Source organism: Macadamia integrifolia, chromosome 14 (genome assembly GCF_013358625.1).
Source record: "Macadamia integrifolia cultivar HAES 741 chromosome 14, SCU_Mint_v3, whole genome shotgun sequence".
NCBI classification, from domain to species: domain Eukaryota; kingdom Viridiplantae; phylum Streptophyta; class Magnoliopsida; order Proteales; family Proteaceae; genus Macadamia; species Macadamia integrifolia.
This window is the reverse complement of record NC_056570.1, coordinates 5,052,473-5,073,532: the sequence shown is the minus strand read 5'-3', so window position 1 is coordinate 5,073,532 and position 21,060 is coordinate 5,052,473. Positions and strand designations below refer to the sequence as shown.

The 21,060-nt window shown below is 38.6% G+C and overlaps 2 protein-coding genes and 1 pseudogene across 2 annotated transcripts in view; 2 read left to right on the top strand and 1 right to left on the bottom strand.

Annotated features, from left to right (window-relative positions):
• LOC122061684 (DNA-directed primase/polymerase protein) overlaps nucleotides 1-21,060 on the top strand; it is a 109,229-nt gene that overhangs the window by 9,457 nt on the left and 78,712 nt on the right. The window lies entirely within an intron of this gene.
• On the top strand, nucleotides 4,976-8,760 carry LOC122061685 (homocysteine S-methyltransferase 1). Its single transcript, XM_042625101.1, has 7 exons — nucleotides 4,976-5,520; nucleotides 5,613-5,669; nucleotides 5,769-5,974; nucleotides 6,136-6,265; nucleotides 7,660-7,863; nucleotides 7,956-8,027; nucleotides 8,488-8,760. Exons 1-7 carry the CDS (start codon nucleotides 5,335-5,337, stop codon nucleotides 8,671-8,673), a joined length of 1,041 nt encoding a protein of 346 aa, XP_042481035.1. The 5' UTR covers nucleotides 4,976-5,334; the 3' UTR covers nucleotides 8,674-8,760.
• LOC122061686 lies at nucleotides 17,134-18,158 on the bottom strand (annotated as a pseudogene).

Genomic DNA, 21,060 nt, shown 5'->3' with positions numbered 1-21,060 from the left:
ACGATATGGTTTACTTGTCTAAGACATCAATTAGTGAGTGGCAGCAAGAGCGGGAGTTTCAGGAAGAAATTGAGGCCATGGTGATTCAGAATTCTATCAAGAGCTTACAACAAGAATTGAAAATTGAAGTTTGTAGTGGTGAAAAAATTAACCAATTGGTCAATGAGATTTCAAGTCTGCGCCAAGTTCTGGATTTCATTTCAAAGTCTTTATCCAGTTCTGAGTTAGGCCATCTACCATGTCATGGATCTCATGAAAGTGGTGAAGAATGGAATGCTGTATTGAAAGATAATATCAATCAAAAGGCTAGCAGTCACATATCACTTCCCTCTTCCCTTGAGGAAAATGGAAAACTGGAACCTAAGATCTCTTCACTAGATAGAATGGACTATGCGGGGCTGAAGCACAAGTCAAGTGATGAATTAATCAGCTTTTTCAAAGCAGAAATGGCCAAAATGAAAAGAAACCATGAGTCTATTTTGCAAGAGAAGATTGAGGAATGTTTCGCCCTTAAGAGGGAATTTCTAAAAGAAAGAGGTCCGCAATCTTTGAGGAGGGATAAGGAGTTTGACTCGTTGAAGAAGAAGATCCCTGAGGTCATGTCAAAGTTGGATGGTATCCTGAAGGAGAAAAAGGAATTGCCTGTGAGTTATGAAGATTGCATGAATATCCGCATCTTAAAGGATAGACTTGATGCTTTGCATTCTGAGAACCGTCTGCTCAAAGATTTCCTCGCAAATGAGAGAGAAAAAGTCAAATGCCTATCATCACAGTTATCCAATGCGACAGATAAAACGTCCCCCCATTCTATAACGGAGGTAGACTTGTTGGAAGAAATAAGGAAGCTTAACTGTGTTATGGAAGATTTAAAATGGGATGTTTCAGTTAGGGACGAGATAAACATCTGTCTCCTTAGGGATGTAGTTAGAAACTTCAAGTGTGATATCGAAGATTCAGAAACGAAGTTTAAATTCACGCAAGATATTTGTAGGATTATTCTCAGGGAAGCTGTTAAGGATGCTGAGGCAATAATGGAATGTGGTGTCACAGATTCAGATATGGAATATATTATCATGCAAGAAGTTTGTGGAATAATTCACAGAGAAGCTTTTAAGAATGCCCAGGCTGCAATCAATGTAATTGTGGCTGAAAATGAAAAGGAAAATGAACAGATTGAAGAAACACTTTTAGAAACTAAGAAATCCCTAAGGTTAGAGACTGAGGAGAAGGAGCAATTGAAGCGAGAGCAGCTCTCATTATTAATATTAATGGCAAAGAAGGAAAAGGAGTCGGATTCAATAAAGAGTCTACTTGACTTGACTTTAAAACTTATAGGTCAATATGAGGGAGATATTAGCAAACTAGATCAGAAACTTAAGCGAGCAATGGAGAAGTTAAGTGTAGCTGATGGAGAAGGAAGAGATCTTCATGCTGTTATTCAAGAGAAGCAAGCCACCATATCATTACTCAAATCAAAAGAAAGGGAACATGGGAAGAAAATGGAATGCATTATGATTTCTATTGAAGCATTATCAAAAGCAGTTGCGGATTCTGAGTGCCGACTAACAGAGAATGTTGAGCAGAATTCTTTGAGGTACTTACTCATTAACTAATACCTTGTTCTAAATATACCAGAAAACTGCACAGACTACCTCTGTCATCATTGGCAAACAAATTTTAATTCTTTGTCTGAGATAAATTACAAGGATACTTGGTTGATGGTTCAAATTCCTCACCTCCATCACCTCAACTTGCTCACTAGCTGGGACTCATCTGTTGGTCTTAAATGTCTAGCTGTGGATCGATATTGCACTGGTAGGTCAGATGGAGGTAAGGCTTTTGGACCCCCTAACTTAGTATGTTATTGTGAGGAACGCTGATGGACCCTTGTCATGTCAATTTCCAACTCTTCTAATCTGCAAGCCTGAACTTAATCAACTCCTAATATGATTCACTGGTGCATGTCCTATTTTGAATGGACAATCCCCATTCTTCCTTTTCATTTGAAACATGCAGACAAGCACATAGTCTTAAAGTAACTTTTTGGGTCTGTGCCAAATGTGTCCACCTAACATAAACTTGTAAATATGTTCTCTCAAGAAAGTGAATACTTGATTCATGTCCCATTTGCCATGATGCAGTTGCACGATGAACTTAGGAAAAAAAAAAATCTTTTGATTTGATTTTTTTAGAAATAATTTCTTTTTAAAATTAGCTAACTTCTAATTTTAGAATAGTTTCCATTAATTGTTTGATTTTTCCTTTATATTAGTCTTGTAATGGATGAACTCAGTGGTTAGATTTTTGGAATGAATTTGAGAATTTAGGTTTTAGTTGAACAATGGCTGCCGACCCTCTTTTCCTCCTTTTCTGATTTTCTTCCCTCTTCTGGTTTTTCTTTTATCTTCTTCTTCTCTCTTTTGATCTCACTTTATTTCTTCTTCTTCATCCTCTTTTTTTTTCCTTCATTTTCTGGGTTTTTCTTGTTATACCCTGCTCTGGGCGGTACTTCCAGCCCAGTTTTTGGCCATTGATCTCTCCTGATACACTTCTGATCAGTCTGAGGTTTTAAAGGCCCATCCCTCTCATAGAAACGATCCACCTTGCACAACTTCGAGACAATCCTTGACTTCTAGTGGAAGATCTAGAACTTTAGATCTAGTTCTCTGCCTGCGCTGGATTGAGTTGCAGAACAAATTAGTTCTTGCTGGGAAATCTATCACTGCTGGTTGTCACATGCATCCAATAGGGCTTGAAGGTTCGATCCTTGTCCTAAGCTTGCAGGTTCAACAACCCTGTGGTGAAGGAGGTCTCTCCTTTGAAGGTCTACACTGGTTTGCCGTTAGGTGTTCTATCGGGAGGAAGAAGAAAGGTTTTTTGTTTATTGTTTTATGCATTTAACTTTTGGTCATTACAAGTAAGCCCTTGTTTTGTAAGGTTATATTCTATTACTCCCCCTTCTCTTGTGTAATTCTTAAACATCCCTCTCTTTCCAATTTCTATTTCAGTTTGTCCCCATTATTTATTTTCCTCTCTTTTAAGCTCTTAAAATTGTTTCTGAAATTACAAGAATACTCCTCAACCATTACATTGAGCTTCTTAGTCATTCTTGTGGGCCCTAAGTGATCCGATTTTGATCATTGGAATTCGGCTCCTCATCACTTGGTTTCTTAAACAGAAAAAATCTAATATATTTTTAAATGAATTATGTAGAGGGGAAGTGGTTGATTTTTGACAATATTTCCATGATATTAATTGATTAGTTAGACTTCACCAAAAAAAAAATGAGTAGTTAGATCAAGTCAACACAACACTTGGACAAGTTAGAAACTAATTAAAATGACAAGGTTTAGTCGAAATAAAATTGAGTTTGAGTCAAGTCTCTTATGTAAATACTAAGTAAATCACTTAGAGAAAAGAAAAAGAGAGATATTCTTCCAAGCTCTCTCTCTCTCTCTCTCTCTCTCTCTCTCTCTCTCCTAGAATAGCATTTAACTACTGATTGTCTAAACAAATGTTGTAGTTGTATATCATTATTTGAATTAAAAATTAATATTTAGTAATCATTTTAAATAGGAAAACCATAATACTTTTTTAAATGAAATTTGTAGGAGGGCATCTCTCTCTCTCTCTCTCACACACACACACCCACACGTGCATTTGCGCATGGATATTTTACTAGTATATATATATATATTCAAATTTTACTAATAAGTCCCCTACCCATATAAAGTTTCAGTCCAAATGGAATTTTCTAAATGATTAAAAAATGCATTAAGAACTTAGGAGAGATCCAATAGTGATTGGAGTTCTAACATGCATGGGAGGATAGAGGTCAGCAGGTTAACGTAGAGTGTAGTAGAGCGTTTGTGCACTGGAGGTCTCAGATTCGAGACTCTCGTTCCACATCTAGTGCCCACTCCCCACACCCTTGTTATTCAAAAAAAAAAAAAAAGGCTGCCAAACAGTGGTTAAGTGAAATTGTAATTTTGAAAGATCCATGCGGTGGATCTTTGGCACTCATATCTGTATTCAGTTCACATTACTTTATGGGACTATGGATAGAGGGGAAGACCTTGTCCCTGCTTCCACCCCACATCCTAACCTTGAAAGTGAGTTTTGTTGACTTTCTAATTTTCAAGAATTCTTATTTGACGGTTACTAAGAAAATAGGTGAAATGAATCTTCTTTTACCATGTGGGCGAACGAAAACTATGTCTAATTAAAATTGTATACCTAGATATCGAAGTTGGTGGACATATTTCATTATTATTATTATTATTATTTTAAGAACATATTTGATTGTCAAACTCTAGACTTCTTTCACCCACCTCAACTTTGACTTAGAGACTCCATCACCCCTTGGTTCTTTTATTTAATTGTCAAAAGTCAAAACCATAGGAATGTAGAATTTAAAAATAAATAAATAAACATGACCTACTCATTCTTCAAGTAAAGATAAGCGTCACATCTCACCTATTTCCATTTGAAGTGTGAAACAAGTGTTGTAGAGGGCAAGTCTTAATATCACAGCTCACAGCTGACAGGACCCAGCTGGATTCCAGTGCTAGTGGTGCTACCAACCCCAAGCCCATCTCAATTCCCAATCAGGAATTGGTCAGCCTAAGCCCCACCAACATTGGGATGAAAATCCTCTGTTTTTTTTATTTTTATTTTTTCTTATTTTGCTACCAGCAGAACACGATACGTGGATAACTTTAAGATCAACGGTCAAGATTGGATGAGGATTATTACATCTAATGCGTTGGTCTTAAAGTTGTCCACGTGTCGTATTCTGTAGGTAACAAAACAAGGAAAAATAGGGATGAGAAAAACAGAGGATTTTTTTTCCCAACATTATGAAACATGCAGACATCAGACGCCAGAGTTATCTGCACACCATGACCAGACCCATTCCCAACTACTGAAGACCTGAATGTTTTGAACCATTCCCATTACCATCACCATCTATACACGATTCGAGCCCATTTCCACCCAAACCATCCCCCATTACCATCACCATCCATGCACTAGTAGGGCCCATACCCTATTTTCCTTCTAAGGCTCAACGCCTCAAACCAAAGAAGGTAATGGGTGGGGATGGTTGAAGTAGGTAACTGAAACGTCGAACCTGAGCCCTATTTCGTCCCGATTCATACATGAACCTGATCCCTATTTCATCCCGATTCACACCTCAGAAGATTGACATTTCCCCACGCGATCAACGCTCGACTAGTGTAAGTTTATGTTATTTAGCCGTTCTTTACTGGTCAAGACTCGAGGCATTGCCATTGGAAAGAGCTATCGAATCTGGAGAGAGAGAGACAGAGAGAAATGGGGCTAGGGAAGGAGACAGACTCTGCTAGGGAGACATTGCTGGAGGATCTGATAAGGAGAGCAGGTGGGTGTGCTGTGATCGACGGAGGTCTGGCCACCCAGCTTGAGAAGCATGGTGCAGCCATTAACGATCCTCTCTGGAGCGCTCTTTGCCTTATCAAAAACCCCGAACTCGTCCAACGGGTTTGTTAATTTCTACCTCATTTGTTTCATTTCTCTTCTATGCAACTGCGTCTCTGAAGATTTAAGAAAAATGTAATGTGCTCATGATTCAGGTTCATTTTGAATACCTTGAGGCTGGCGCAGATATATTGTTGACATCCTCCTATCAGGTTAATTTGGGCACTCGTGTAATCTGTGTATTGCTCTCCCTTTTTTCCCCGATTTAATTCCTTTACTAATTCTGTGTTCCAATGCTTCTGGGTTTTCAGGCAACAATTCCAGGATTTTTGTCCAAGGGACTATCAATTGGAGAAGCAGAAATGCTTCTTCAAAAGAGTGTCACATTGGCTCTGGAAGCCCGTGATAAGTTCTGGGCTGTTGCACAAATGATTCCTGAGCGCAGTTATAACCGGGCTCTGGTTGCTGCGTCTCTCGGAAGCTACGGGGCCTATCTTGCAGATGGATCAGAGTACAGGTGCCTACTGATGTCTCATTATTTGTTAGAACTTCTCTAGATTTATTTTATTTGGTACCCTCATAATATTTGTAGTTCCCTGTTATTTCAATCTTCTTTAATATACTTGTCTTTGATTGGAATTGGTACCTGAGTTCTGTGTCTGTCGCATGTACGTATAGTGGGTGTTATGGACCAGATGTGAGCTTGGACAAGTTGAAGGATTTCCATAGGCGTCGATTGCAAGTTCTTGTGGAGGCAGGTCCAGACTTGCTTGCGTTTGAGACCATACCCAATAAACTTGAAGCTCAGGTGTGCACTTTTCCCCATTTAGGCTTGGGTTCTCTTTGTATCATTACTCTCTGGTGTCATTCCTGGTGTGAAGTTCTTTCCATATTAGCTGACTCTAGAAAACATATGAAGATGATATGCTAGGGTGGTCTAATTTGCAAAACGTGGACCACAAAGAAGCACACTTTCACTTTGTCCTCATAGTCAATGTTCTACTCTGTCTTTATACTCTCTGTTCTCCTAGATAAACAAAACAGGATAATAGCGGCGGTCAATTTAATGTATTCCCCTTGGCCTGGTTATTTTGAAATCTTTTGATTATGAAACATCTTTCAGCAGACAACAGGGTCAATTTGATTGATTGATAAGATGCTATGAACTATGAAGACCAATGACAACCAAATTTTAATAGAAGAAGGTGAAGACCTTCCGGAAGAGGATATCAGTGGAGTTAATTAGAAGTTGTCTTATATTTAGAGAAAAATATCTGGCTAAAGTAGAATTGGGAATTGCAAAAAACTATTGGTATAGCCAATGCAATATTGTTACTGTGATCCTTATTTGAGTTTATTCGAGTGCCACCTGTAGTTCAATAACTCCCGAAGAAACCTACGGATCTTGAATCGGATTAGGTGGAGTATGGAAGCTTTTCTCTGGTCGCAGATGTAGACTGAAAACAATCATGAGCCAGTTTCCTAAATGTTGATGTTGTCTTGTCATATATGCAGGAATGAAGGGGACAGGAAACTTCTACTCCAATTAACTGTAGCATTGTTTTGCACATTGGCTCAAAATGTTCAGGAATGACTCTGAACAAGTCATTTATTGGTTTTACTTCTTCTTCTCCAACATTACACAAGTAACACAAGTACCTTAGCTTACCTAAAGCAAGATTCTCCACTTGGTGTGGTTTGAGAACTTGTTTAACAATCCCAAAGGCAGGATTTTCCTTCAACATTACACGAGTAACTGTAGCCTCATTTTAAATGACTCGAATGCACATTGCCTTACTTTGATAAGTTGATTTTCTTAGGGATTGCAGGCCCCTTGGCATGAACTAGAAAATCCATCTTACCTAACACAAACTTTACAACTCTCTCAAAAGGTGCCTTTTTTTTTTTTGTACAAGTTTTGTATTCCTAGTAAGTTTAGTCACAAGAAATTTGTCATCCTTGAGGTTTCCAGGAATGTGTCGTTTGTTGCATTTCCTGTCTGTATGCCTATCAAAGCTGAATTTTGGACACTTGAATATAATTACAGATTTACATTTATATCCACTGGCTTTAATGTTATCCTGCACTTGAGCTGTGAAAGTAGAGTAGGAAGAGTAGTTACCTCTCAGGACTGGTTTGATACTAGTTTATGAAAAGCTATTGCACAGCTTATAACATGGTTTCCGGAGAGTTGTTGCACAGGCCTGTGTTGAGCTACTAGATGAAGAACAAGTCCAAATTCCATCTTGGATCTGCTTCAGCTCCGTGGATGGTGAGCATGCTCCCTCTGGGGAAAGCTTTAAGGAGTGCCTTGATGTAATAAATAAGAGTGACAAAGTGAATGCAGTTGGGATAAATTGTGCACCTCCACAGTTCATGGAAGGTCTAATTTGCAAGTTAAAGAAGGTAAACAGGCAGTAAGTTTTATCTTTTCATGCATCTCTTAGTTTAGCCTGTCATTTCCAGATTTTAACATTGCATTTTTCTCTGTTTTCCAGTTTACGGAAAAAACAATAGTTGTTTATCCCAATAGTGGGGAGGTGTGGGATGGAAGAGCTAAGAGCTGGAAGGTGAGTGCAGAGTAAAATTATTATTGCTTTTGTTCTCTTCACTGTTTGCATGTCTACATCAAGTGTCGATAATTGTGTGATCTTTTTGAAGACCACTCAAGATATGGTCGAGTTACTGGTCCTCAGATCTCTCATTCCCTGTGGCATGTTGAATGGCATACTACTAACTGTAATACACATACATTTTGACATTTCTGTCAATTTGGGTCTCCACCTATCCGATGGGTATAGCATAGTAGATCATTTTTTTTTTTCTTTTTCTTTTTCTTTTTTTGGGTGGTGTGGGGGGGCAGGGGTGGTGTTATTGTGATTGTTCCAATTCTGGACCATGCTCCTCCAATTGCCAATCAATTATCCATCAGTGAACTCATTCAGATTAGTGGTGGTAGAGGATTCTCATTCAAATGTTATTTTACTATGTTCTTTCTTTCAGTCTCTTATTGTGGTTTTGGATTTACAGCCATCCCAGTGCTTTGACGATGACATGTTCCAATTGTATGCAACAAGATGGCGCGATTCAGGAGCCAAACTCATTGGAGGATGTTGTAGGACAACACCTTCCACCATTAAATCTATATCCAAGGTCCTCAAAAGGAAGATCTTGAGCGATTTTATTTCTCCACAGAAATTTTCAAGTTTGAAGTAGATGGGACAAGGCTTTGTTGACTAGAGGGTTGAGGAAATTTATCATTCAAATGATTGCCTCTCCTCCCCCTCACCACCCCCACCCCCACACCCCCCCCCCCAAAAAAAAAAAAAAAATAGTGGTTTCTGAGGTTATATTCTTCATAAAATGAAAACTGGTTTCAGATCCCTTATTTTGGCAATATGAGCAACGGTGAACCACAAATTTTGTCCATTGTTAATATATCTTTTCATCAGACACAATGTGTAGATCAAATATCCTCAATAACGTCACTTTAGTTCAGAATCGGTAAGGTTGTGGATCTTCGTTTGGTAATTCCAGATTCATTGGGGTACAATCCATAAGCAGGAACCAGTTTCATTGCTTATTTGATTAACTTTCATGTTAAATCTCAGTTTGTCTGAAACTCGAACAACCACTGAAAGCTTGATTTGGCATGGTTAAAGATCCACAAACTGTTCAGTAATATCACATTGAAAGGCCTCTAGCTCTATTATATCACCTATTTCTGGATTGTTATAGCTCAATTCTTCACAAAACGGTGATCGAATCAACCACCTCGGATACATAAGTCCCCATATAACCCATTGCCTAAATGGCTAAGGAGTAGTTTTCCATCACCTTTGGTGAAGAGAAACCCAAGATCAGGCTGCAATTATGACATCGGCATCTTACCAGGCAAATTCCTGGAGTGCCCTTGGCACTGTTCGAGATTCCTTAAATCGAGGTCTGCATATGGGAATATCCTCCACTACTGTGCCTGCTATCAAGTAACTCCAATTTTTTAAACCATGGTTTTTTATTTTTTTTTCCTATGCTTTTCCAAATTCTTGATCCCTTACATCGTTTGGAATACAGGAAGTTGAATTTGGGAAATATCTGGCCTTTAAGCAGTAGAGCTCATGGAGATTAAGGGTTCTTGAGGAGTCTCCGACCCAATCTGATCAAGTATTCCCTATTTTTGGTGACCTAGGTGGTTTGTTGCTATCTGTTCTAATAACTGAATAACTAAATAAAATGGATAGACCTTTTCTCGAGCACACAGTCTAGTTGACCTGTCTAATTTAATTGTATTGTTCGGAAGCAAAGATATGCACGGACCAATTGATCCTATTCAGATATTCACGACCAAGAGGTACTAGATCCTCTTTTGGATAAGCCCTTGGAAGAAGAAAGATTGGAATACCAACAGAAGTCTGTTATTGAATTGATGGTTTCATGTTATGCCAGCTAACAAATTCCCCTTTTTTATTTGATAGATGCCAAATCACAAGTTTCTTAAAGGGGAATTTAAGGATCAATAATATCATATGTACCATTTTTATATTATTTAACTATTGATTGGATCCTTCAACACCTTTCGTGGCCCAACTGTATCTCTGTTCCACTATGCCCAACCCCATTTGCAGATCAAGTTCATGTTGAAGTTCTATTTAGGGTTTTAACACCCGGGGGGGGGGGGGGGGCTTCAACCAAGAAGTTGAAAATTCAGACAAATAATGTAATAATATGTTATAGTGATCGCCTTCATGAGTCTTGACTCCTACAGAATAATTTTGTAACCATATATCCAAGAAAATATGATTACTAAACCTTCCAATTTCATCCAAAGTGGATGATGTTTTCTGATTTTCAGCCTTGTAGAGCATTTGGAAGCAAAACTATATGCCACCAAGACTTCCTTTCAATAATCTGTTGTAAGGCTTCTTTTGGTGGACTAGCATGGTCCTTGTTTCGCCTGTAAAAATCAAGTTAGTGAAGTGTTGACTATCGTTGGGGTAAATTTATTAAATATAATACTCGGAAGTGATCTCATATTGTATTATTGGGCTTTATTTGATATTGCTTAATTAGTATGTATAATAATGCATATTTGTGGATTTGATTCAAATATCCTTTAATGGGAAAATAAATATTTTATTTTCTTGTGGGGTTGGTTCATACCGTGACTCTTTATATAATCACATTGACCGATTAGATGTATGACGAAGAAACCCTAAAGTTGTGAAAAGATAAGATAATATACAATACCAACAATTGTCATTGTTAAGGGAGTGTTCTTGCAAGAATTCTTCTCCTACCATGGATCCGGGCATGTCTAAAACACTTGTCTCTGTCTTGATTTGTCTACTCGAATATAAGGGTGTCAATTGATATGGTTCTAGTTCAGTTTACATTTTGACAAGATACAAATTAAATCTGAATCGGATAAAATCAACCAAAGTCAGAATTGTTTTGTAGGCCCATCTGTGCTCTTGTTGGCCCCTTTTTGGGCAACCATAGGCACACCAAGAGGTGTGACCTCATCAATCTTGGTATGAGCACCCCCACCAGCGCTTGCAACAAGCTAGTCAATGTTCGGCTGGCCATTGGTGGAGGCTGCAGAAGACTGGTCAATCTTCAACTACTTGATCTTCGCCCATTCCTTTGAGAATATACTAAAATCGAAGTTTGGATGAACCTTCTCTACCTCCTTTCACAAAGTCAGCAGCCCAAGTCGATAACATTTGTCCCCTGCTTTAGCCCTCCAATTTTGGAAGTCTTGGTACCCTTGTACTCTGTAACCGTATTGAGAACCTCACTCTCAACTTGGGCAATGGTCTTATTCACCTAATCCTTAAGCATTGCATTGTCATTCTTCAAAAGCACTAGCTACTTCCTCAGGGTATCCACATCATTCGTTGCCTAGAGGAGCTCAACGTTCTTCCCCTTCAGCTCTTTCTATGTGGTTAAGGTTCTAGTTGTAGTCATAATAGTCATAAGTGAAGCTTTCTCGATCTCCCTCAGGGTGGCCATGAGCCCATCGTATTAGGCATTATTGGTCACAATCATGGCGTTAAAAGCCTCCTCCTTCCTCACCCTCTCTAACTACCCTATTAACCTCGTCACCTCATTGTTAACATTCTCAAACTTCTTTCTATATTTTTGCCCACTCGGTAGTATTCCTCAGCTTAGACAAGAAGCTCTCACCCAACATAGCTTGCCCCTATAGAGAAAGATAAATAGTTAACCACTGGAAGAGAAAATGCAGGAATACAAAGCATATCACAAATTCACAATAAAGAAAAATCACCCACCCTTGCAAGTTGTGTATAGCCCTTTGCTGGCAAGAGCTGAATTTCTTGCTGAAAAAGGTCGCCTTATCCTTGGGAAGAACTCCTTCAGTCGCCACAGCATGGGCTACACTTGTATCATCAAACAGTGACTACCCATGAGAAACCCTATAATTGGGAACATATGGATCATCAGCAAGAGCAACAATAACCCCATAATTGGGAACATATGGGTCATCAGCAAGAGCAGCAATCTCCTTCCCCTTTACTTGATCGATGGGACCCCCTTGGTCCTTGCCATCTCACTTTGGGGGTGACATGTTTGTAACCTCGTCTGTAAAATCAACAGGGGTAGATGTAGTCCTGATATCAGTAGCCATAACACCCTCTATGGCCGATGGAGTGGAAATCCCCTAATTAGGGATGACATCTTTCCTCTTCTTCATGCTATAGCCATCCCTTTGCTATTGCATTTCCTTATGGCGAGGGGACTGTTGTCATCTGAAAACTTAGAATTCTCCCGCTAAGGAGAAAGACGCCTTCCAAAACCTCTCCAGAAACTCCCTGCTAGTGGCTACCCCTTGGTTATCGGGAGTAGGAATAGTAACTCCTCCCCTGATCCATACTCGACACCAACCTCATCAAGCACCTCCTGAAGAAGACTATGATCCATAGGAACTACAAGGAAGAATCAACACTATGAGAAAAAATAACAACACATCATTACATTCGGACCACAACTGGCAACGAAGGTCACCAGGACTTAGACCATACTTAGCCAACACTCGTCATCAGAAAGATCGGTAGAGAGAACAACACGAATGGGCACCTTTAGTTGCTCCAAGGTTCTATTCTCCTCGTTCACAAGGGCAGGCACCATGTTAGACTTCCTTGTGTTCACCACTGGCCAAACGGTTGGAAATTCAATGGCTCAAAAGCCTTAGTGAAGAACTTATCCTTCCACTCATGTATCGAGGTCGACAGAGAATCTACAACGAGGTGAAGCTTACTCTACCTTCTAAAGTAGAAACACCTACGAAATGTGGGATTCACGGATAAGGTGTAGACGTTCATATAGAAACCCAACATACTCTTCTAAAAATTCCAGACCAGTTGGACAGGAATGATACTATAATATTATAGAACTCAATAGAGAAAATTGTGGATGGTGAAGCAAAGGATAGAAAAAAAGGAATGATCTTAGAAGCAAGCCTCCCCTTCCCAACCACCGTTGGCCCTTCTCCCTCAATAGGAACCCTCAGGACTACTGAGTCAAGAATATGGTAGACTCTCCCATACTTCTCTAACTCCTCAGTTGATTCTGGACACAACTTGACTAAGAAGCTAGAAGTAGGTTATTCATAGGGTTGTAACCCAGGGTGACCTTATTGTGGGCCTTTTGCGGTTTGGGGACCTTTTTAGCAGAAACCATGTGTAGTGGGCCTTTTGCCTTTAGAAGGAAGGGTGTATAAAGTCCCCAAATCGGGATTAGAACGCTCGTCAGAATCCAACAAGGTGTCCCTAGATACCATTATAAAGAAGCAGAAAGAGAAAAAGAAGAAACTTGTGAAGAAGCGAGAAGAAAACTTACTGATTCAAGCAAAGATTGGAGATTCGAATCACGATGACAAAGAACACAATGACAAAAAACCACTAGAAAAGTGAAAATGAGCCACCCATGATGATCGCCATCAGCACTTACAACACCAGAATGAAGGAAGATGATAGCAAGACGAGATATAAAGCCTAAGTGGTAAAAACCCTTTTAAACCCTGCTCACCATACTTATACAACAGAGAAATCACAAAGAAGTTGCAACAAATCTCCACCACCAAACAAAGGGGACCATCAACGGCTAAGATGAGGAAAACGCATCGATCCAAGGCAGATGCGTGTCCACCTCATTCTCTAATGAAACTACATCGTCTCTCACATACAACTAGATATCTTGCTATCCTAGGCGACTAATGATGACACCCTTAATGTGATGACACACATATCAAGATATGACATCAAATCCTCTTAAGAGTCTCAGAACTCATACATGGTAATAAGAAGCAATCAAGGGAGAGTGATGAGGTTCATGGCGGAATACTCTTGTTCTACTCCTCTAACCTCCTCTTCTAGAAACTTAAACTAATATACCATTATTGCACTAAATAATGATATCTGTGGTCAGTACTTAATATCCCAAGCACATATTTATGTTATATCTGGAGATGACCAACTCAAACCTCAACCTATATCGAGAGGGGAAACTCCGATCATGCTTTGCTCGTCCTTCATAACACCAACCAGAAACCGACAACCCCCATACTGAATGGAAACTTATACTAATATAATGCCGTATTATATAATTAGTACCTATTGCCCACATGTGACCTAGATCCATTACCTAATCATGGGATAGTGGCACCCATAATAGTACTTGTTAACCTCTAGTTTGACTATAGCGGATTATTGTAATTAATTCCATTCATTTGCTCTCCTTTTTTTAATCCCCCTCTTTGACTGGAGGAACATTATTTTCTATTTGTTGTAAATTATTGTGAATCATTGTGAATTGGTCTTGGGATCGATAGGGCCAATATCGATCCAATACTGATCAAGACCTGCTTGAATTGGACAGATATACCCCTGGTTGTTATTAAAAAGACTGATGTTTCTTAACCTTATTACCCTTTATCCATACCGATTCAGCAATACAGTATTAGGCTATTAGCCAATACTGATACAATCTGACTAATTCAGGCCGATCTGATCAGATTCCTCAAAATGGGGTACAAGTTTGTCCCTAATAGCCCGAACAAGGCCTAGGCTAAGATACCGTGGCCCTGAGGGCTGGTCAGGGCTAGGAATTTCTAGCCCTAAGTTAGGGTTGGGCTAGGCTAGGATTGAGGACTTGGGTTGAGCTCATCGTAGTCCTGCCCAACCCAGCCTGACCTTATCTTCTTCTTTCTCTTTCTCTTTCTCTTTCTTCTATTATTTTGCTTTTAGCAAATTTGTTCTTTTCTTGCTCTATGAACATGTCAAGAGGTGCACATGGGGCAGGTTGTGCTAGGTTTTTGAAAACCCAAACCGAAACCCAATCCTGCATCTCCTTAATTGGGCCCGAGCCCAGCCCAGCCCTGCTGGAGCCTAAGAAGATAAACCCTATCCTACCCTCTGGGCAAGTAAAGTTGGGCCAGATTCTTACATTTATGCCAAAAGAAACCAACAAAACCTACTTTAATCCAATATATAATATGGCAAGCAATATATATATATATATATATATATGTTAAACATATTATAAATCATATTATAAATCATATTATATAACTATAGTTAAAGTCACGGTTAGGTTGGGCCTAGGCCTCAACCCAGTCCTAATCTGACCCTGGCCCAAGATTAATGTTTTTCAACCCCACCCCACCCTAAGGGTTAGAAATCTTAGCCTAGGCCATGTACAAGCTCAAGGCAGGTTTGCCCCGTCAGGGCCAATTGTGCACCCCTAAACATGTCTATCAGTTTAGTAATTGTTTTCCACTGCATTAAATCTTTATGTTATAGGGTCCTGGGTTCTCAACTATTGTCAATTTTACAACATCCAAGAAATTGGATGCTTGATTATTCTTTATGACCAAGATGTATTCAACAGGGTTTTGCTTGCATGTGCCTACTTTATCCTTCATGAGAAAAGTAGATTGCTTTAGCTTTTATATTGTAACTTCTATCTTTGTGTTGGATGTACTATACTAATTTCTTGATTGAAATTGAATTAATTAAAAGTCCTTTAGTAGTATGGCATGATAAAAATATTGTGTCGGTGTCATTTATTTTCAGATTCCTGAAAATAAATTCAATGTTTCAGGGCAATCAAGGTTAGTCCGGCTCGGCCCTGAGGACGGAGCAAGGTTAGATTTTCAGGCCCTAAGTCATGATCGGGCTGGACCTGGACCCCAACTAAAAGGACTCAAGATTAAGTTACGGTTTTCAAAAGTCCGGCCCACTCTAACCCTGTTGCAGCCCTACCTCAAACTATGATGACTGGAGGCCTAAAACTAAGCATGCAGTTACAAGTTCTAAAACCAAAACAGAGGAGCTAGTGGGAAAAGACACCCTTTATGTAGGCAAACAGACCACACAAGTAAACCTCATGTCACTAGCCTTTTGGTTGCTTTGGATTTCAAAATCTTAATTTTCCATTTGGCTAACTCCAACGGATCTCAAACTTAACATGTTTGTACGGGGCTAAGGTCTAGATCTCTACAACGTTTCAACGACCATCAGAGCTTCTATGTGGTACAAATAGGTGGGCAGTCTATAGATACCCTATAGACGGCTGATTCATAAAACGTGCTCCCTTATTTTTTCTCCCTAAGAAAAAGACCTTCCATCTAAATTATTGTCATCTTTTCCTAGTGATCAACTGAAGAGCTTTGCAGGCTTGCAGTAAGACTTTGAAATTATTTCTGGTGCCCATTACACCAACACCATGACTGATTAAAGTACAATCTCAGTCCAAGTAGTAGTTGTCGTTTCAAGCTTGGGAAGATTCTCATGTCTTAATGCTTCTCTCAGAATGGAAATAAGAAGAAGAACTGGAATTTTTGTTTTCCTTACGTACCACAAGTAATTGAGTATTCTAATCATAACTCTTGCATTGCTTGAGAACTTAAGATGCTTTTGTCAGGGTGATACAGTTACTGGTTGGAATAATGGGACAAGAGAAACACATCTTTGGTCATAAAGCTAGGCCATCCCTCCACCACTCATATGGTTAAATGAATTTGCTTCGGACCCGTTTGATAACGTTTCAAGAAACGTGTTTCTGCCGTTTCTGTGTCCAGAAATGGCAGAAACGGAATAAAAAGAGTTTGATAAAACTGTTTCATTTCACTTGTTTTCAGAAATAGAAATTGAAATTTCTATGTATTTATGGTTCAAGAAACTATCCAGACGAAGTAAGTAGAACTTGTTTCGCCATTTCTGGAAACGACTCGTGGTCATTCTTTCGCTGGTTACTATCGACTTCCAGAAACATGACTTATCAAACACATTCAATTCTCTTTTTGTTTCTAGAAACAGAAATTTATGTTTCTACCGTTTCAACGTTATCAAACGGCTCTTCATTCTTTTAACGATTTGACTTTAAAGCTCTCTCTCTCTCTCTCCAAAGAACTAGAGTACTATCTCTTGAGGGTCTTCAAAAGTCAAATTAGGAATGGGTTCTAGAGTATTCTATTAGAGAATATACCACATTTCTTTCAAGAAATTCATACAAATAAAGTAAAAATTACACTGTAGTTGTGGAATCAAACGTAAGAGTAGTAGATATATGATGAAAGGAATTCTAACTACCCTCCCATTATCTTTACAAACTAGTTCTTATTACTATAAGAAATCACAAAGGTTTTAATTATAATTACTGGTTCATGAAGGCTTTGATATGAGAGATCATTTCATGGGTTCGAAGCTCTGAGACTTGAGAGTTGTTTAGAATCTGAAATGCATGCCCAACACCCTTATAGACCACTTGTTCCACCTTCTTACCTGCTCTAGCCATGGCAGTACAAAACTCCAAGTTCCTATCCCTTAGTATATCCATCTCTGAGATACACAGCAAGGTTGGGGGAACCCTCAAGGCCTCCAAATTGGTTCCACCAAGAGGGTTACCCCATGGATTGTCACGGTTAGCACCTATAGGTAGAGATAATCGCCAGTAGACGTCGGAGGCCTGCAAAGTTGACGACGAAGTCGGCAGTTGTGTCATGTACCTCTCGGAATATGTCCTTGCCTCGCCACCAAAGAAAGGCTGATCAGAATTACCCCTTTGATGCACAAAGGCTTTGGAATGCCGCATTGATCATTAGAAGCAAAAAGAGAACCAAGTCTTGAGACCACATTATGAGCTAAGAACACCTTAGAGAAATTACATTGGCTACACCACCACCTTTGATCAACAGACCCATTAAGAGCTTCTTGCTTCACCCACATGACGGCGTTACAACCATCTTCATAGGCGGCCGGGAGACGATTCTCCGGCGCCAACCGGTAGTTCATAGACATGATCACACAACCAGCTTTGGAAGCCAGTTTAGCAAGGAATTCATGGTAGCAACTCCAAGAAGCTGAACCAACACAAAATCCTCCACCATGGAAGTAAACCAATAAAGGAAGCTTTGATTGGCATCTAGGCAAATAAAAACGTGCCTAGATGCCTGTAAATTTATCGATGATTACATCTTTAGATATAACACCAAGCTCCGGCGCCACCACCGTGGATGCGACATTAGGCACGATCGGAAGTCGTTCAACGTAGCCATCGTTGTACACTTTGATGAACCCTTCATTCTCTTCAATTACAGGAACATGTTGGTGACTTTCCTTCCCAATTTGGAGGTTCAGTCTAGGGTTGAAGGTAATGGTGGACATTCTATTACTTCGCATACAATGAATGGAAAAAAATAAGATTTGATATGATTTTTTCCACTCACCCTTGTCTAGTGGTGCTTCCCTTGAGGACTTCTTTAGTCCTTAAATAAATAAAAAAATAAAAAATAAAAAAAGACCCGTGGGGAAGGAATGCCTATCTCTATGTACTTGACAAGTGGGTAATTGGAAATTTGCCATGTGGATTCCACCACCCAATTGAAAATGAGAATTTAGGTTTGAGAAAATAATGGGATTGGATTAGATTAAATTAGATTAGATTAGATTAAATTAAATTAACTTGGTCAGTTTTTGAAGCCCTCATTAGTGGGTGGTTGTGATTCCTTGTAAGATCATGCAACTCTTGAGAAAGTAAAAAATTTACCAACTTAAAGAGGCAAAAGTGTATGTGACCCTGTGCATCCATTAATCACATGGATCATGATATAAACAACAATGCTGAGAAATTGTTCAAATGCCATATAATAAGCCATTCTATGCACCAAAGTAGTGCATTTTTGTAATAATTTAAAGTTCCAAAAACTGTGGCTTAGTGGAGTGAAGTCAACATTTCCAATGTCTAACATTTTCTTATTATTTGTCATTATGAAGTCAACAATTCCAATGCCAAGTTTACTTTTTTGAGTTAAACCAAGTTTATTTATTTTTTTTTTTTTTTTCTAGACTGAACCAAGTTTAGATTCTTACTTTCTTTTCTGGTTTTTTTCTGGTAAAGATACTTTCTTACATTCTCGCGTGCAAGCTTTTCAGGAAATTTGGGAAAAGAGAATTGCATCTTTTTTCACATTGTATATGCAATGTTTGGAAAGAAAGTGAAGTATGTAGAAAGTCTCTTTCCTTAGAAAAAAAAGATGTGCACTTTAGCTAGATAAAGATCAAGTTATCTTTCAACCGTGTAAAGAAAAGAATATTACACCGAAAAAATAAAAAAAAAGTGTGAAAAAAAGAACAACTAGTTCATTTCTCGTTATATAACATTTAGACTGGATTCTAGTGTTATCATTAATTTTCATTTTTTATTGTAAAAGATTAAAAATATCCTTCCTCGTACTTATAAAATGATTAGATCTTTATCGTAAAGAAATTCTCTCTTCCCCATGAAAACTAGGTCTACAGGTAAATGTCCAATGTCATTTGTATTCACATGAATAGAGCCTAAATGGCTCAATGTAAAATTCTTGCACAAATGATGGGTCGTCTAGGGGTGTGGCCTTAGCATAGATGGGCTTAGCAAAAAGATTCAATAGCCGGTTTTTTGTTAACAAAACCAGAAATGAATCTCTAGTTGGAAAATTTACTTTTACCATGTGTAAAATTGTATGAAGTTGAAATTTGGTGGACAAATAAATTCCAATGTTTCATACTCATCATATATCAAGTTTCAATTCAAATGAAATCCCCACCTAGTAATTTGAAATATTCTATATTACCAGAGGATGCAACGATTAACAAGGGATGCATGGACATACCTAATAGGGTATGTCATGTCCAGACCATTCCCTTTACATCGAGTAGTTAAATTTATAACATCAATCTTCCACACACAAGTATAGTTAGTAAGTTTGGGAATGGCAATGATACGATCAAGAACGAATACGTATGGCAATTGAACTAATCAAACTATAATAATACTTTTAAAAAATCTGGCATAATAAAACGTGTACAACAATGATACAGTACGTGTTTAATATAGTCACTTTGTAAGCAAAATAATGAATATGTATTTACCATGAAACATATATGTACTTAGGCTTTTAAGCAAAAAAAATATATATATATATTTTAAAAGACCCTCTTTATGATTAGTTGAAATACATAGTAGGGAAAATAAGCATATAAGGAGTTTTCCTACATCCCTCTCTAGGTATGGATTTTCGATCAAAAAGAGATTTTGGGTTTTGAATTTTTATTATTATTTTATTATTATTATTATTATTATTATTATTATTATTATTATTATTATTATTATTATTATTATTTGGCTAAAAGTCAGCAAAAGTATAAATAAATGAAAATTACAAGCACAAGAATGAGAGAAAAAAAAACCATTAAAAATAACGTCTCTACCTTCGACATTACCATCAACAGAAAGAAAAATCAATCAAAGGTAAAACTAGCTAACATAATCTATATCTTGGTCTCATATTTAAGTCCCAAATTATTTCATGGAAAACAAAGAATGGCACAGAGTTCCAGCTTTTAGTTGACCGAGTTGTTGCAGCATATTTAGCCTATCTGTCGGCTACCATGTTTCCTTCTCTATAGTAGAGTGAAATCCTCCATGAAATGCTATCTATATACCTTTCACTAAAATAAGGGAAGATGGCTTCTCTTTCAATGTTGAACAACTCTCTCTCTCTCTCTCTCTCTCTCTCTCTCTCTCTCTCTCTCTCTCTCTCTCTCTCTCTCTCTCTCTCTCTCTCTCTCTCTCTCTCTCTCTCTCTCTCTCTCTCTCTCTCTCTCTACTATGGTGATTTGCAGACATCGGAGAAGAACGAAGCCTTCACATATTCTTCTTCTTGTACTCCAACCATACCAAAACCACATGAACCACACATTATAACGTGTTCCCACAGATCCAATCCTTAATCTGAGTATTCAGCTACAAGAAACACATCATAATAGCCACAACAGGAAACACAAGGTTCAAATCAATGTTGAGAGTAGCAACAGGTTTTAAATAAGCCTCAATCAACATGTCACCCCTCGAGCTATATCGCCTCTGTCTCATGCACCAGCATCGATAGCCCTTGTCGACCCCCTGCTCAACCTAGCAAGAGCTTAAGCGTGATTGGACGAGGCGTCTAATCTGTATTGTCTCCCTGGCTTGGACAGAGCAAAGGTCCAAAGGCCTTGTCTACTGTTACGATCATTGATGTTTCCCCATTACTAGTACAGA

What these genes read in the sequence shown, in the direction of transcription:
- LOC122061685 (XM_042625101.1), top strand. Translation starts at nt 5,335, where the DNA reads ATGGGGCTAGGGAAGGAGACAGACTCTGCTAGGGAGACATTGCTGGAG. An exon ending in ACCCCGAACTCGTCCAACGG is followed by an intron (nt 5,521 to 5,612) that starts GTTTGTTAATTT and finishes CTCATGATTCAG; the next exon opens with GTTCATTTTGAATACCTTGA. An exon ending in GAAGAGCTAAGAGCTGGAAG is followed by an intron (nt 8,028 to 8,487) that starts GTGAGTGCAGAG and finishes TTGGATTTACAG; the next exon opens with CCATCCCAGTGCTTTGACGA.